This window comes from Emys orbicularis, chromosome 21 (assembly GCF_028017835.1).
Source record: "Emys orbicularis isolate rEmyOrb1 chromosome 21, rEmyOrb1.hap1, whole genome shotgun sequence".
In the NCBI taxonomy this organism is placed as follows: Eukaryota; Metazoa; Chordata; order Testudines; family Emydidae; genus Emys; species Emys orbicularis.
This window is the reverse complement of record NC_088703.1, coordinates 20,161,966-20,177,201: the sequence shown is the minus strand read 5'-3', so window position 1 is coordinate 20,177,201 and position 15,236 is coordinate 20,161,966. Positions and strand designations below refer to the sequence as shown.

Genomic DNA, 15,236 nt, shown 5'->3' with positions numbered 1-15,236 from the left:
ACAGCTTGGGATCTCATTTCCCTTGTCCCAGCACACATGGCTGTTCACGGACAATTGCTTGGAGATTGGGGTAGCTCCCTTCATAGGCAAGTCATTACCCCTAACAGACACAGGAACATTTCCTTCACTGTCACAATTCTCCACACTGGTAACAGGTAAGGTACAGGGATACTCACGTTCCACTATCCTGGCCTTCCCAAACTGCTGATTAGACAAAGCCAGGTTGCCTACGCTCATTGAAACTCTCTTTGCCTTCCCCTCCCTTACCAGGTAAACTGCTGTTATCCACAAATAGTGTCTTATTACACTGAGCTACTTTAAGCACATCACTTTTACCTGGGTCAGACTTACTTTCCCAAGCTTTACTAGCCAACAATTTATCACTCACCAAAACTGTATCCTTTCCTTCCTCAGTTAGGGCTTTAACCTGATCACCAACTTTAATTTGCTCTAGAGAAAAATTTCCCTGAGCCCTATGTAATGCCAGATTCACTTCTGAGATACCAGACAAACACTCAGAAATTTCTTCCACGTATGCACTGCTTCTTTGCACCGGTAAACAGCCATCTTCCTCAGACAAACATTTGGAGAAACCCTCCACAGGCAAATCCTTGCCCCTAGTAGACACAGGTTCAGGATTATTTCTTTCCTATGACTGGTTTATGTCATCAACTTGACTGAACAAAGTTTTAATATCATCCCCAATCAAAAGATCCTTAGGCAATAACTTCCTGACACCAGCTATAACTTCATGTTTAACACCATTCCAATCCAGATGGATTCTGGCTAAAGGCACACTTATAGTAAACTCATAGAGGATTACAATATTCACACACTTATTTGATAAATAATCTTCCTCTTTGACAAGATCTGCTTTAACAAGAGTGATGTTAGAAGCTGTTATTTGTCCTAAACAGTTTTTACCATTGACTTTTAGAAGTTATGGGGTTACCTTCACCCGAGCTCACAGTAAAAGCATTTGCATAAAAGGGGGCAATGTTGGGGTAAATTTGGTTACACACAGACACCGGCTTAGAGTCAAACAACACACCCACATTGTTACAAACTGGAGAGATTTGATCCCCATCTTTGCTGGTGAGAGGCGCTGGTTTTTCAGGATGATACAGTTCCTGTTGTCCCTTTATTCTTTTGAGTTGACGCTTAAGTCTGTCCACTTTTGCCTTAGCTTTTAGTTCCTGCAATCGAATATCTGCCATTCTTTGTTCCTGTTCAAACCACAGGTGGTCTCTTTCAGCAGCTTCTCCTTCCAGATCCGCTATTGTTTTGCTTTTGTTCGAGTTCTAGCTGCTGGTTTCTCACTAGGAGCATTTTCGCTGGGGCTGCTTCCTTATCACTGGCAATTAACAGATGTTTCAGTTCCTGCTCTGGGGCCTTTTGCTTAAAATTCAACCCTCTCTGTGAGCACAATTTTTCCAGGCTTTTTCTGTCAGGATCTTGATCATGGGTCACTCACTGTAACTGATTTTTAACCCTTAAACTCTCCAAGTTCAAAATTAAATTTTGACAAGCGTGTGGTTCTGATCAAAAAACCCAATTAACCTGGGGTAATGTGCATCCAAGCAGGACTACGCCACTGTGACCGGGGTGCCAGTGGGGAGCCAGCTGTGGTCACTCAATTAGGGTGAACTGCAAAGAATGGGGCAGCCAAACCTCAAAAAGCTGGTGGACATTCCAATACTTAGATTCACCAAGCCAGCATATAACAGCTTCAGTCCCCCACGTCAAATATGATGAAAATTTCTGTAAATCGTATTTCATCATATACAAGAAAAGGTTCTACCCATCCCAAAGGAGCGGACACCTCACCTCCCAGGTTAATGAATGTTTCAGATCTTACCCAAATACACGCTACAGCCAATTCTTATTAACTAAACTAACATTTATTAAAAAACAAAAGAGAGAGAGGATGGTTCCAAATCTCATATTCAGGGTGTACCAGTATAACTGAGACCTCGGAGTTGCGACTCAAACTTCCCCTGATGAAGTCTAAGCAGGATGTTTAACCCTTTCTAGCCATGCGTCACAGGACTATTTGCTGTACTTTCGCTAAAGCTCACTTCCTCCTTATTCCTTAAGCCTGTTTCTCTTTGCACACAGCTGATTTCTGTCACATTTCACTCTTGATTTCCTTTCCTCGCAGTTTTCTAACAATTTCTTAAGTATCTTAGAGCCTCATTAATTTTCTTCGTCTTTCACTGAACGGTTCTTCCCTTAAGTTTCCCCCTCTGTCTTCCTCTGTCTACCTCCTCCTGTTCCTACCATTTCTGTCCCTTCTGAATGGGACTTGCTCTGTGCCAGCTCTGTGCCTGGTGGCTGGTGCCCTTTGACACACAACTTGGCTATCAAGGTCGCTATCCACTGACTCACTGCTCGCCGGCGTGAGGAAGTGAGGGGTTCTCTTGGTTTTTTCAATGGTTTGCATGCAGAGGGTGTGGGACTGTTTCCCTGGGTGTTACTGGTTTAACGAGGTGAGCGGAGAGGGAGTTTGTTGTTACAAAGGACCAGCGAGGCAACTTGGGACCCAAGCCAATGGCCTGGAGAATGGATACCCCAGTGACTGGGGACCTGGTGACTGGGAGGCCCAGCTCAAGAGTCACAGCCGGTTCTGGCCAGTGGGAGGACAAAGGGCTGCGGAGAGAGGACCCCGGTGACCTGACCAGCCGGTTCCAGATAGAGGGGGCCACAGGAAAGAAGAGAGGCAAGGAGGCCCAGGTGACCCTGTTTTCCTGGAGAGAAGACAATGGATAGAGGCAGGGCTTGGGGCCGGTGATATCAGATGCCCAGCTGGGAAGCAGGGGGGCTCTGGGCTGGAGAGGGGGAGCAGGCAGAGCCCACCTGGATGCAGGGGAGACTTGGATGTGCTGGGCTGAGGGAGACCACCCCTGAGGCCCGGTTCCTATGCTGGGTTCAGACGCTCAATAAACCCTCCTGTTCTACGCTGGCTGAGAGTCGCTCTGGTCTAGAGAACAGGGTTGCATTATTCCCTCTGGGAGTGGAGGCCTCGGGGGTCCAGAACTAATGGACTCCCTGAGGGGGCCCACGGCGAGAGACAGACGTGCTAAGGCTCAAAGAGGTGCAGCTCCAGGAGGTGGAGGGCCCTAACCCCCGAGAGAGAGTGGTCCCCCGAGAAGGGCTGTCGCACTGAAGGGGGCTCCCCCCAGGGACTGCAAGGGGCCAAGAGTGGGCACGACCTGGGAGTCTGTGACAACTGGGTCCCTTCATTTCTGGTACCGGTGGTTGCTACCTCGCTGGCTGCTCGCGTCTCTCTGCCCGAGCTGTTTCCACCAGGAGCTCTGGGGGCGGGATGGGGGAGGAGCTGCTGCTTGCTTTCCCCTGCTGTTTTCTCTCTCCCCCACCAGAAAAAATACACACCCCCCCAGGCTCGAGCTCCCCCCACTTCCGCTGCCCGGGAATCCTTGGGGGGTCTCCCCACAGCTGTTGTTTCCAGGATGCTTTTGAGCAGCCAACGTGTGCAGCTCCCACTGCTCTTTAACCCGACAGCCTCCCGTCCCGGTGGGCATCACACAGCCAGCCCTGGAATGTTCCTCTTCGCTGGGAACCCCCCAGTGACTCCGTCCCTGCTCCCCAGCTGGGCGTCCCCACTGCTGGGCTCAGGGCTCAGGGCAGAGCCTGGCTCTGAACTGGCTGGCTGGGGCTGGGAGCGGGGATACTGAGCCGGGTCCCTTACCTGATACCACCAGCTCCACGGGGTCGCCGGGATGCGACCAGATGGGCGGGTCTGATTCGGTGCTATATTGGCAGCGGTAACTCCCTGCATCTCTCCGGCTCACGTTGCTGTTGGGAAACTCAGCCACATCCCCAGCAGGCTCCACGTCCTCCAGCGTGGTTGAGCTTCCAACTTTGTACAGAAGGAACCTCATGTTCTGCTGTGGAGCCTGACACTGGATGGTGATATTTCCCCCCAGGGCGACCCCCCCTGCCCCTGGGGCTCAGGGAGATGGAGGGTTTGGGGTAGTAGGTCTCTGCAGTGAGAAGGAGACAGGCCATGAGACAGACCCGTCCTCACCGCATGGTCCCAGAGATGGGGCCCCTGGGAGAAAACCCAGCCAGAGGTGCTGGAACTAGGGTGGCTGGGGGTGGGGCCTGGGTGGTTTCCATCATATAGAGGGTTTACAGTTTTGTTTAATGGCATTCAGTACCCCCCCCTCTAAAAATTGTTCCAGCACCTCCCCAGCCAGGGGAACCTCTCCAAGAGCCCAGAGATTCCTGGGAGCTACGACCGAAACTGTCCAAGGACCTAAATCCAGAGCACCCCTCTGTACCCGTCTATCTACTTAATGGGCCCCCCAGCCCAGTGTCCCCCCTCCCCATCCCTGCCCCATGGGATCAGACCCATGGTCCCATCCAGCCAGTATCGTCCCCCCACCCCCTGGATCAGGCCCACAGGCCCTCACAGCCGCTGTCTCGTACCCAGCAGCCGCCAGTAGCTGCTGCGTCTCTGGCAGGCGCTGGAAAGCCGCTGCTCTCGGTCTGGTGGCACCGGGCAGGGCCAGATTGTGTCTGGTACAAAAACACCCGGCTCCTCCCCAGCGCTTCGCACCCACAGATCTCACAGCGCTTCACAGAGGGGGGCAGGGCATTTTAGGGGGGGGGAACTAAGGCAAAGACGGGGGCAGGGACTCGGCCATGTTCCCCCAGAAAATTACGGTTATACCAGGAATGGCAGCCAGCTCTCCTGAGTCCCAGCCCCAGCGCTCTCCCCACTAGGCCACACGGCCACTCAGGCAGTGTCAGCCTGGCTCAGGGCCGTAGTACGTAGTCCCCCTTTGGGGGAGCCTGTCTGCCCTCAAACTCTTGTCCCCCATCCCAACCCCTCTCCCCTCAACCCCCCTCCTGACACCCCCAACCTACTTCCCTCAAACTCCCGGCTCCCCCCAACCCCCCACCATGGGGGGACCCCAGAAGCACCAGCGGCTAAATCACTCTGTGCCCTGTTGTGTTCATGGAGACGCAGTAAAGGCCCCAAGGTGCGAACAGGCCCCAGCTCCTGCCCCACATTGAACAGGGTTAAACACGGGCCGGGAGCGGGGTCCAGAGCCCGCAACCTGCTCAGCCCCACGGCAAACCCCCCCAGTGACCCCTGGGACTGGCTGTTACAGACACAGCGGAGCAGGAACCAGGGGAGCCGTGGCAGGCGCCGTGTGAAACGAGGGGTTTGTTCCAGCCCCGGCCCCGTTCGCTGGAGCGAGTCTCTAGCCGGAAAATCCCCCGGGTTTGGGCATCTCCCCGCTGGCCCCGGAGACGCTAGCGACTGTCCTGGGGGGCAGAGAAGCCAGCGGAGCTGGGCTGGAGCCGGCATCACCTCGGCTGCTGTTAAAGTCTGACCCCATTTCCTCCTGGGTCGGGGGTTAAGCCGGGGGAGGGGCGATGGCATCGGGGTCCCTCTCTTCGGCCGCTCTGCTCAGGATGTCTCCGCGGAGCAGGGTCCGGACGGCCCGGGGGGCCCAGGGCACCAGCCACAATGGTGAAGCGAGTCTCTTTCTTTAAGGCCCCAAAGGGTGGTGGGCGGCACAGCCCGTCCCCACAATATTTTATCCACCAACGAGGCCTCGTTTCCGACACCCCAATTTGGGGTCACGGATTACTGCTTCCCCACTTCTCCCATGTCCCAGGTGGGCCCCAGCCCGGCCCGTGGGTTCTGTCCAGCGGCCGCTCGGGTTGGACTAATCCCGTCTTTCTGTCTCGCCAATTGTGACAAAGTGGGGTTTTTTTCTTGGTTTTGCCTTGGTTTTTCCAATGGTTTGCAGGCAGAGGGGGTGGGACTCAGTTTCCCTGGGTGTTACTGGTTTAACAAGGTGAGGGGAGAGGGAGTTTGTTGTTACAGAGGACCGGAGAGGGAACTTGGGACCCCAGCCGATGGCCTGGAGAATGGATACCCCAGCGACCGGTGACCCAGAGGCCCAGCTCAGGATTCGCAGCCGCTTCTGGCCAGTGGGAGGAGAGGACCCCGGTGACCCGAGCAATGCAGGGGGAGCAGCCAAGCTCCAGAGAGCAAGTGCGAGAGAATGAAAGAGGGGGCATCAGACAGGATATGAGCTAATCCCCAGACCTGGCTGCAAGGAGGCGCCCCGGTGGTGAATATAGCACACCTAAGTCCCTTCGTTTTCAGTTTAAACTGATTTGTACTGAAAAAATCCCAGGTTTTACATAAATTCGGTTTAGTCCAATTTTCACCCTTCTTCTGTATCATTCAAATATATAAAGAGTAACTTGTTTTATTAGGCAAATACAATCCATTGCATGAGAGATCTGTGTTACCGTAATACATTAGTCTGTGTGGATATGCAGAGTTGCCGGCTGAAGTGAGGCTATGGATTAGTCTAGAAGATACACCCAATAACCAAACTGGCAGGCACGCAAGCTCTGACGTGCATGCACATCTGAAGGTACCGACGAATCTCACGCCCACCACATACACATTTCAAGCTGCTAGCAGAGAACGGTTTAAAGATCTGACACACTAAAATGGGAAGAAAATGACAATCTGTAGCAGAAGAGGTTCAAAACACAAGGAAGTATTCGGAAGTTTAAAAAAACAAAAACAGGAGGAAAAGGATGAAGTGGAGTGTATCATGCGTTGGAAATGGGGTGTCATCGAAGTTATAGGCCAATAGTTCTAAGTCTACAGCAGTAAACTGTTTATTCAAATGAAAAGTTTTATTTGGGGATGAGAGATATATCGTTTTCTTAAACTCCGAGGTGGCCTTGTGTTTTGAGTTCTGATTTAGCAAACGGAATTCAGAGCACTAATTTACTGAATACTCTTTCCCGCTGTCCTTCTGTCCCCCACAATAAACCCTGATATTAACCCCAAAAAGTTATTAATAATTTTTGCACCGATGTTCACCTGTTTATGTTATTGTAGTAGTAAACACCAATATATTCCCTGGAAATATTAAATAAAATAAAACCAAAAATGAAGGGTCCTAAACACACCCCAAAAGGGGTGGTAAGAGGGACATCCCATCCCCTTGATGTTTTGTCCACCAATGCGGCCTAATTTCTGACACCCCAATTTTGGGTCACAGATTTCTGCTCCCCCACGTCTCCCGTGTCCCAGGCGGGCCCCAGCCCGGCCCGTGGGTTCTGTCCGGCGGCCGCTCGGGTTGGACTAATCCCGTCTTTCTGTCTCGCCAACTTTCCCCCCAACGTTCATTCGTCCAGGTTCTCGTGACGCTGCCTGAACTTCTCACTCACCTTCGTCGGCTGAACCCACCACGAGGGGACATTTGGAGGCTCCGGTATCACAGCCGCCCCCTGGGGTGGGGAGATTTGGGGGGCAGGGGAGAAGGAAGCTCTGGGTGTTTATACAATAGTAATACAGGGTGGTGAGGTCCAGGGAGAAAGTGGGGATAGAAAAGGGGCTGGGGGACCCTGCTGCAGAGAGAGGAGGGGGACAGACACCTGGGGAGCTGTAAATGCCGTTATTCCAGTGTCAGGGCCAGATGCAGCGTCCCCACACACAGGGGGCCGGGGGCTCTGTCTCCAGGCACTGGGGGGGGCTGGGACTCTGCGGGATGGGGGGAGGGGCCTGGCTCGGGGCTGAGCGATGAGCCCTGTGGTCCTGGGGGATTTAACGACCCAGCCGCCTGTAGGGAAAGCGCTAGGGCCAAACGCACCCTGCCCGGTGCGGCCCTGGATGGACGGGGGACGACGGCGGGTGTCTGAGGGGGAGGCTGTGTCACGGAGTAAGGGGGAGTCAGGGCCCCGCACCCCTCTTCCTGAGATCGACTGTGACTCTCAACCAGCCAGTAAAACAGAAGGTTTATTAGATGACAGGAATACAGTCTCAAGCAGAGCGTGTAGGTACGACCAGAGCCCCTCAATTAGGCCCTTCTGGGAGGTTCAGGGAGCTTAGACCCCAGCTTGGGGTTCCCTGCGTTGCACCACCCAGCCTCGCCCTCCTAAAACCAAACTCCTTTCTTCCCTAGCAGCCCCTCCCTCCTTTGTTCAGTCTCCCAGGCAGAAGGTGTTACTTCTCCCAACCCCCCTCCTGGCTCAGGTTACAGCTCAGGTAGCTTCCTTCCAGGGAAGTCTCCCATCCCCGATGCAACCCCCCGCTGCAACATTCCCAGGTCAAATCTGCCCCGCTCCCTGCTCCGTCACAGGCTGTAACTGGGGGCGGCCGGTTTAGACTCGATGGGGACCCCCAGGCAGGAGCTGGCTGCGAAGGGGCAGGTGGCAGGCGGGTGGGGTGTCCGTGCTGGGTACCCGGCCCTAAGGAAAGGGAGCAGGCAGAGTGGGTGGATCTGGGAATCCAGACAGGAAGGGGTTAGTTATCGAGTGCCCGGCCCCCCAGTGCTCTGGCCTCCCCGCAGACGCAGGCAGTGCCCTCCCCATGCTGAGCCCTGCTACGGCCCCGCTCCCCACTGACAGCCCTGAGTAGAGACCGGCCCGGCTGGACCAGCGAGTGGACCGGTCGCCCTCCAGGGGCTGCTCCGTGGGGAGCCCAATGTGCCCAGCCCAGGGGTGGCTCCGCTAGCTGGTACCGCAGGGGCTGGTGCTCACAGCATTGGGGGTTCAATCCTGGGGTGCCCTGTCAGGTTGGAAGCTGTTTGGGGGGGGGATTCTCCGAGGCAGGGGTGTTTGGGGGCAGGGGGGTTTGTGCCGGTGTCTCAGCCCCCCCGAGGAGAAGTGGCTCGTCCCCCAGGGCAATTCTCTTCTCCGCACAGCCGGATCCAGGCTCCTGGGGGCACAGAGAGATGGCAGGTTAGAGGGTCCTGTGTCACCCTAGGCCCAGCCCCTGAGGGGAGCAAGGGGCACAGAAGGGGGGGGTCACCTCACCTAGGGCACCTCCCTTGGGCGGCTGTAATACACCTCAGCCAGGATCAGCCCCAGGACGAGCAGGACCGCAGCACCCAGCCCCAGGCGGGCGATGTTGGCGTGGGTGAAATCCGGGTGCCCTGGGGGGGCTGCTGCGGGGGGAAGGGAAGAGTCACTCGCCAGAGCGGACGGGGAGATCAACAGCTGGCGCTACCCCGGGAGTGGAAACCCCCAACTTCCCATCTGGCAGATCTGGCCCATCCCCCCTCTGGGGATCTCCCAGGCACCGCGGCTCTGGGGCCTCCCTCGGTCCGGACCCCTCGTGGGAGGCTGACTCCTGCTGCCCTGGGGGGCTGAATCTCAGCTTCCCCGGTGAAGGGGGCTCCCAGGTGGACGAACTGCCCCCAAGACACCCGGCACCCCAGGGCCTGGCCAGGGGATGGGGACAATCAGAGCCTCAGGGTCTCAGCCCCCCACAACAGGGAACCACCCCAGCTCCCTGTCCCCATAGGACCCCTCTGTCCACCCCCACAGGTACCTCTGCTCCGGCCTGTCTGCTGTGCAGTGAGCCCATCCTCGGGGTATCTCGGCTGCTGCCAAACACAGCCAGGCAGTGCGCGCTGGGGGAGGCTGGGACGTCACCTGCTGCCCCCCACACTCAGGTGCTGCCCAGGGCACAGGGGACCAGGCAGCAGCCAGAGGCGGCAGAACATCCATTGCGGGGAGGGTCGGGGGTCCCCTGAGACCCCAGTGTGGGGAGGGGAAGCAAGACCCAAGGGAATTCTGGGTAATACTCACTCCTATTGCCAGGGGATGTCATGTGGCCCAAGAAGGGGGGGGCAGTTATTGTCCCAGGACTCTTGCACCCAGCTGAGCCCAATTTCACAGCCCAACCCCCCAGATCCTGCCCCTCCCCTGGGATCCCCCAGCAAATTCCAGGCAGTGACCTGCAGGACAGGAGGCATTTGGGGAGCTGGGGGTCTGGTTGTGAATTAGGGACAGGGGGCTGCCACTCCCCCTGATGTCTGGGCCCCACCCATCCAGAGGCACTGCCCCGTCCCCCACAACCAGGCGCGGGCCCTGTGCACCACAACCTGTTTCCACATCTGGTTCAATGGCGGATTCCACCCCGGCCCGGCCCCAGTACCTGGCCCTGCGCTGCCCCGGCGGGTGGGAGCCGGCGCTGCTCCAGGCGGAGACGAGTCGGTTCCCCCTGCAGGAACAGAAACAGTGTCTGTCAGGGTGGGGGGAGGGGCTGTAACAGTGACTCAGCCCCCTTCTCTGCAGCTGCCCCAGAGGGCAGGAATCCCCCCCAGCCCCGAATCTCAAGCTGCTCCTCCTCCCCCCGGCTGGAGTACACCACAGTGACTCCGTCCCCGCTCCCCGGCCAGGCGTCCCCTCTGCTGGGTCAGGGCTCAGGGCAGAGCCTGGCTCTGAGCGTCCCATCGGTGCAGAGCCCCCCCGAGGGTCCAGCTGGGTGTGGGGCTGGGAGCAGGGACGCTAACTAGGGTTACCATACGTCCGGCTTTCCCCGGACATGTCCGGCTTTTTGGTGCTCAAATCCCCGTCCGGGGGGAATTGCCAAAGAGCCGGACATGTCCGGGGAAATAGGGAGGCATAAGCCAGGGTCCGCCCAGCACGATCCGCCGGGTCCGCAGCGCAGCCCAGCTGCCCCAGCTACAATGCTCAGGCGGGGAACGGGGGGGCTCGGGCTTCCCTCGTGGGCGGGGACCCGCGGCCACTGGGGGACCCTTCCTGTGGCCCCGTTGCCCCGCGCAGCTCGGAACCCGGCGCCGCGGGAGCTGTTTCCAGCGAGGACAGACAGGCCGGGGAATGAGCTCGGCGACAGGAAGGAAGCTGCGTCCGGGGCTGCAGGGACCCGCGCTGCCGAGCGTCTGAAGCCCCCAGCAGGCAGAGGCTGCCGGGGGAGCGGGGGAGCAGGGCAGGCGGGGTCACAGAGGCTGCAGGGGCCGGGGGGTGCAGGGGCTGCAGGTCAAGTGGGGAGCAGGGGTCACAGAGGCTGCAGGGGCGGAGGGGCTGCAGGGGCAGGGCAGGCGGGGGGCGCAGAGGCTGCAGGGGCCGGGGGGTGCAGGGGCTGCAGGGCAAGTGGGGAGCAGGGGTCACAGAGGCTGCAGGGGTGGGGGGGTGCAGGGGCAGGGCAGGCGGGGGGCGCAGAGGCTGCAGGGGCGGGGGGTGCAGGGGCTGCAGGGCGAGTGGGGAGCAGGGGTCACAGAGGCTGCAGGGGCGGAGGGGCTGCAGGGCGAGTGGGGAGCAGGGAAGCACTTAGCAACCCCCAACCAAGATCAGAGCGGGAGGGAGGAGGGGGAATGCAGGGTGCTCAGAGGAGGGGGCAGAGTTGGGGCAGGGGCTTTGGGGAAGGGGCGGGGTTGGGGCGGGGCTGGGGGTGGGGAAGGGGCGGAGTTGGGGCAGGGCCAGGCCCCCGTGGGGTGTCCTCTTTTTTCAGTGTTGAAATATGGTAACCCTAGCTAAGCCAGGCCCTTCACCTGCTACCACCACCTGCACGGGGTCGCTGGGCTGCGAGGAGACGAAGGGCTCTGATCGGGGCCGGTAGCTGCAGCTGTAGCTCCCTCCGTGCTGCCGGCCCACGGTGGGGATGCGGAACTCGGCCCCGTCCCCAGCAGGGTCCATGTGTCGCTGCGGGTTCAGGTCTCCAGCCTTGTGCAGGAAGAACCTCACGTCCCAGCGCGGACCCTGACACCGGATGGTGACGTCTGCCCCTGGGGCAGTGACCCCAGGGGGGCTCAGAGAGATGGAGGGTCTGGGTAAGCTGGGATCTGCACACAGGAGACAGGCTGTGAGAGCCAGACCCGGGCACCCACCCAGCCTCGTCCTCCAGCTGCAGAAGAGAAGAGTGAGGGGGGATTTGATAGCAGCCTTCAACTACCTGAAGGGGGGTTCCAGAGACGATGGAGCTCGGCTGTTCTCAGTGGGGGCAGATGACAGAACAAGGAGCAATGGTCTCAAGTTGCAGTGTGGGAGGTCCAGGTTGGATATTAGGAAAAAATTTTCACTAGGAGGGTGGTGAAGCACTGGAATGGGTTCCCTAGGGAGGTGGTGGAATCTCCTTCCTTAGAGGTTTTCAAGGCCTGGCTTGACAAAGCCCTGGCTGGGATGATGTAGTTGGGGTTGGTCCCGCTTTGAGCAGGGGGTTGGACTAGAACCTCCTGAGGTTTCTTTCAACCCTCATCTTCTATGATTCTCCAGCTGACCCCAGCCATGGGCAGATCCAGGGGCCCCAGGCAGAGATTTTCTCCCAGATCCCAGAGTTCCCCTGACCCAGAATCCCGGCCTGCGAGCTGGGCTGGCAGCCCCACAGACACGGAGCTGTGGCTGCCTAGTTCTTGGGGTCCTGATATGCCATGTGTGGCCCCTGCCTCATTCACTGCATCGCCCTCCCCCCCCCCCGAGCACAGAGCGACTCATGGTTTAGTCTCTGGTGCCTGACACCGCAGGGCCTGAGCCCCACACAGGAAGGGAGTCAGCCCCCCGGGAGGCAGCGAGGCATCTTTATCCCCATTCTACAGGGCACAGACATGTTCACTTTCCTTAGTGAGCTCCCACAGGCAGGGGCTGTCTCTTCACTCTGTGTTTATGCAGCGCCTGGCACAGCGGGGCCCTGATCATGGCTGGGCCCTTCATGCTCCCCCAACTCAAGGGATCCAGCGCTATTGAGGCCAGCGTTTGCAGCGGTCTCCACTAACTGTGGGGGTCTTGGTTTGTGGGCGCTCAGCCTGAGATCCCCCAAGATTGAGGCCGCCCACAATGAAGGACACTTTTGGCAACTGTGACGTGCTCCCATCACACAGAGTCTGTGGCCACGCCAGGAGCTGGGCCAGATCTCCTGGGTCCCAGCCCAGTGCCGTGTCCACCAAGTCACTGCTTCTCCTGCAGCCCCTGCCTCATTCAGCCCCAGCCAGGGCACTGCCTGGGGCGGAGTCTGGAGAACAGGGGTGATGGGATCACGGGATTAAATACAGACTCACGGTTCCTACGCACAAGGGGCAGCGTTAAAGTCGCCTCCCTGCCCCGAGTCTCCAGGGGCTGCTGCTCCCCCCTGGCTGGGGAACCCCCCAGTGACTCCATCCCCGCTCCCCGGCCAGGCGTCCCCTCTGCGGGGTCAGGGCTCAGGGCAGAGCCTGGCTCTGAGCGTCCCATTGGCACCGAGCCCCCGTGAGGGTCTGGCTGGGGGTGGGGCTGGGAATGGGGACGCCGAGCCGGGCCCCTCACCTCTCACCACCAGCTCCACGGGGTCGCTGGGGTACGACCCGGCGAGTGGCTCCGATCTGCTGTGATAGGAGCAGCTGTAGCTCCCGCCGTCCTCCCGGCGCACGTTGCTGCTGGAAAACACAGCCCCAAACCCGTCCGAATCCACAGGTGGGAAATGGCGTCCCTCTTTATGCAGCATGAACCGCACGCCCTGGTGCTGCCCCCGACACCGGACGGCCACGGCTCCCCACAGGGAGACCCCCCCCCCCGCTGGGGCTCAGGGAGATATTGGGTTTGGGGTAGCTGGGCTCTGCAGTGGGAAGCAGACAGGCCGTGAGACGCAGGCCCCGTCACTCAGTCCTGGGGCCCATCCTCACCACGTGGCCTCAGTGGTGGGTCAGACCCGGCGGCCCTGGGGACGGACTCCTGGATGCCTTTCCACAGGGGCCAGAGTTTCCTCTGAGCCCTGGGCTAACAGCATGAGACACGGAGCAACCCCAGCCCCTGGGGGCCCAGAGCTCTGCTCCCTAGCGCGTGACAGGCCAGTCCAGTCTTCAGGGTCCATTCAGTCCCTGGCTTCTCTGCTGGGAGGGCTGGGAGCCAGGACTCCTGGGTTCTCTCCCCGGTTCTAGGGGGGAGTGGGGTCTAGTGGGGAGAGCAGGGAGGATGGGGGCCAGGACTCCTGGGTTCTGTGCACAGCACCACCACTGACTTGTAGGGGACAGTGCAAGTCTCTACTGTACACTGAGGTTTATAAAATTCAGCTATGCCCATCACCCCCTAACTGATGTGTTGTCTGGGAAAGGCCCCCCTGCTCCTTAGCTCCCCCTGGGGGCAGGGATCCCCCTCCCTCAGCCCTGAACATCCAGTGACTGCTTCTCCCCACTGGCTGGGAACTCCCCAGTGACTCCATCACTGCTGCCCAGCCAGGTGTCCCCTCTGTTGGGCCCAGGGATCGGGGCAGAGCCTGGCTCTGAGCATCCCATTGGTGCAGAGACCCCCTGTGGGTCTGGCTGGGTGTGGGGCTGGGAGCTGGGACACTGAGCCGGGCCCCTCACCTGCTACAATTATCTCGATGGGGTCGCTGGGAAATGACCAGCGATTCAGATCTGTTATGGAGCGATAGTCGCAGGTGTAGCTCCCTCCATCTTCCCGGCCAACACTGGGGATGGGAAATTCAGCCACGGTCCCATCAGGCACCGACCGCACCTGCTGGTTCGGGTGTCCAGCTTTACGCAGAAAGAACTCCATGCCCGGGTACAAACCCTCACAGCGGATGGTGACTCTTCCCCCGAGCGCCACCACCCTGCTGGGGCTCACCCAGATGGGAGGTTTGGGGTAATCTCGCCCTGCTTTCAACAAGAGACAGGAGTTAAACAGGGGAGACACAGCCCCCCGTGTCCCCCTACCCCAATTCAGTCCATCCATCATTCGGCCTCTCTAGGAGTCTGTCCCCTACCAGGGTTGGCACTGCTGCCCATGGGGCTCGGGGGCAGGGGGTTCACCCAGACGTCGCTCAGGACCCGGCTGCATGAGAGATCACCTGCCCCCCCCGACAGCCCCACCTGAGGCCAGCCAGGGAGCCTGACCAGTGCCCCCCTCCAGCTCTTCCCCCGGCCCCATAGTTGGAAATAGTCTGTGACTGGCGGTAGTCGCACAAGACCCACCTTTCCCCAGGCCTTGGGAACGGGGCGGGGGCTGTGAGTGCAGGGGAGGGAGCTGTTGGGGGTGTATCTGGGGGGTTCTCCCCCACGGCTGCACTGACCGGGAACGTTTCGGTTCCCCGAGGGGATCTAGAGCCCACAGACAGACCCTGTTAGCGTTCGTATGAGCTGAAATAAATCCACGTCCCGCGCCCGCCCCCCCCCCCGATTCTCAGACTGTTGGGGGCAGGACATTGAACCAGGGGATGGTTCCCGTCTGCTTCGCCGGACCCTGGGAGCCAGATTCAGCTCCTAGTTACTCAATGGCAGGGGGTGGGGGGCAGAGAAGAACGGGGCTGGGTCTGAGCTCACAGGGGGAGTTTGGGTTGAGTTTTGGGGAAGGTTCAGGGCTCAGTTCCTCTTTTCCCCACCCCATGTATCCCCTCCCCCATCCTTGATGTTACCGTCCTCCCCACAGACTGATACTCACCTCCCCACACCCCGCTGTGCCCGGCCAGCCAGCAGCCTGGAGAGGAGACAGCTTGTTAGTGACCAGATCCC

General features: G+C 59.0%; 1 protein-coding gene across 1 annotated transcript in view; it reads right to left on the bottom strand.

The window, feature by feature from the left end:
- The window catches only part of LOC135893078 (immunoglobulin superfamily member 1-like), a 65,223-nt gene that overhangs the window by 49,770 nt on the left and 217 nt on the right, over window positions 1–15,236 (bottom strand). The window contains 7 exon segments of the mRNA XM_065420864.1: window positions 3,710–3,908; window positions 7,240–7,299; window positions 8,836–8,957; window positions 11,310–11,600; window positions 13,054–13,300; window positions 13,302–13,342; window positions 14,091–14,381. Coding sequence (XP_065276936.1) covers window positions 3,710–3,908; window positions 7,240–7,299; window positions 8,836–8,957; window positions 11,310–11,600; window positions 13,054–13,300; window positions 13,302–13,342; window positions 14,091–14,381 — 1,251 coding nt within the window.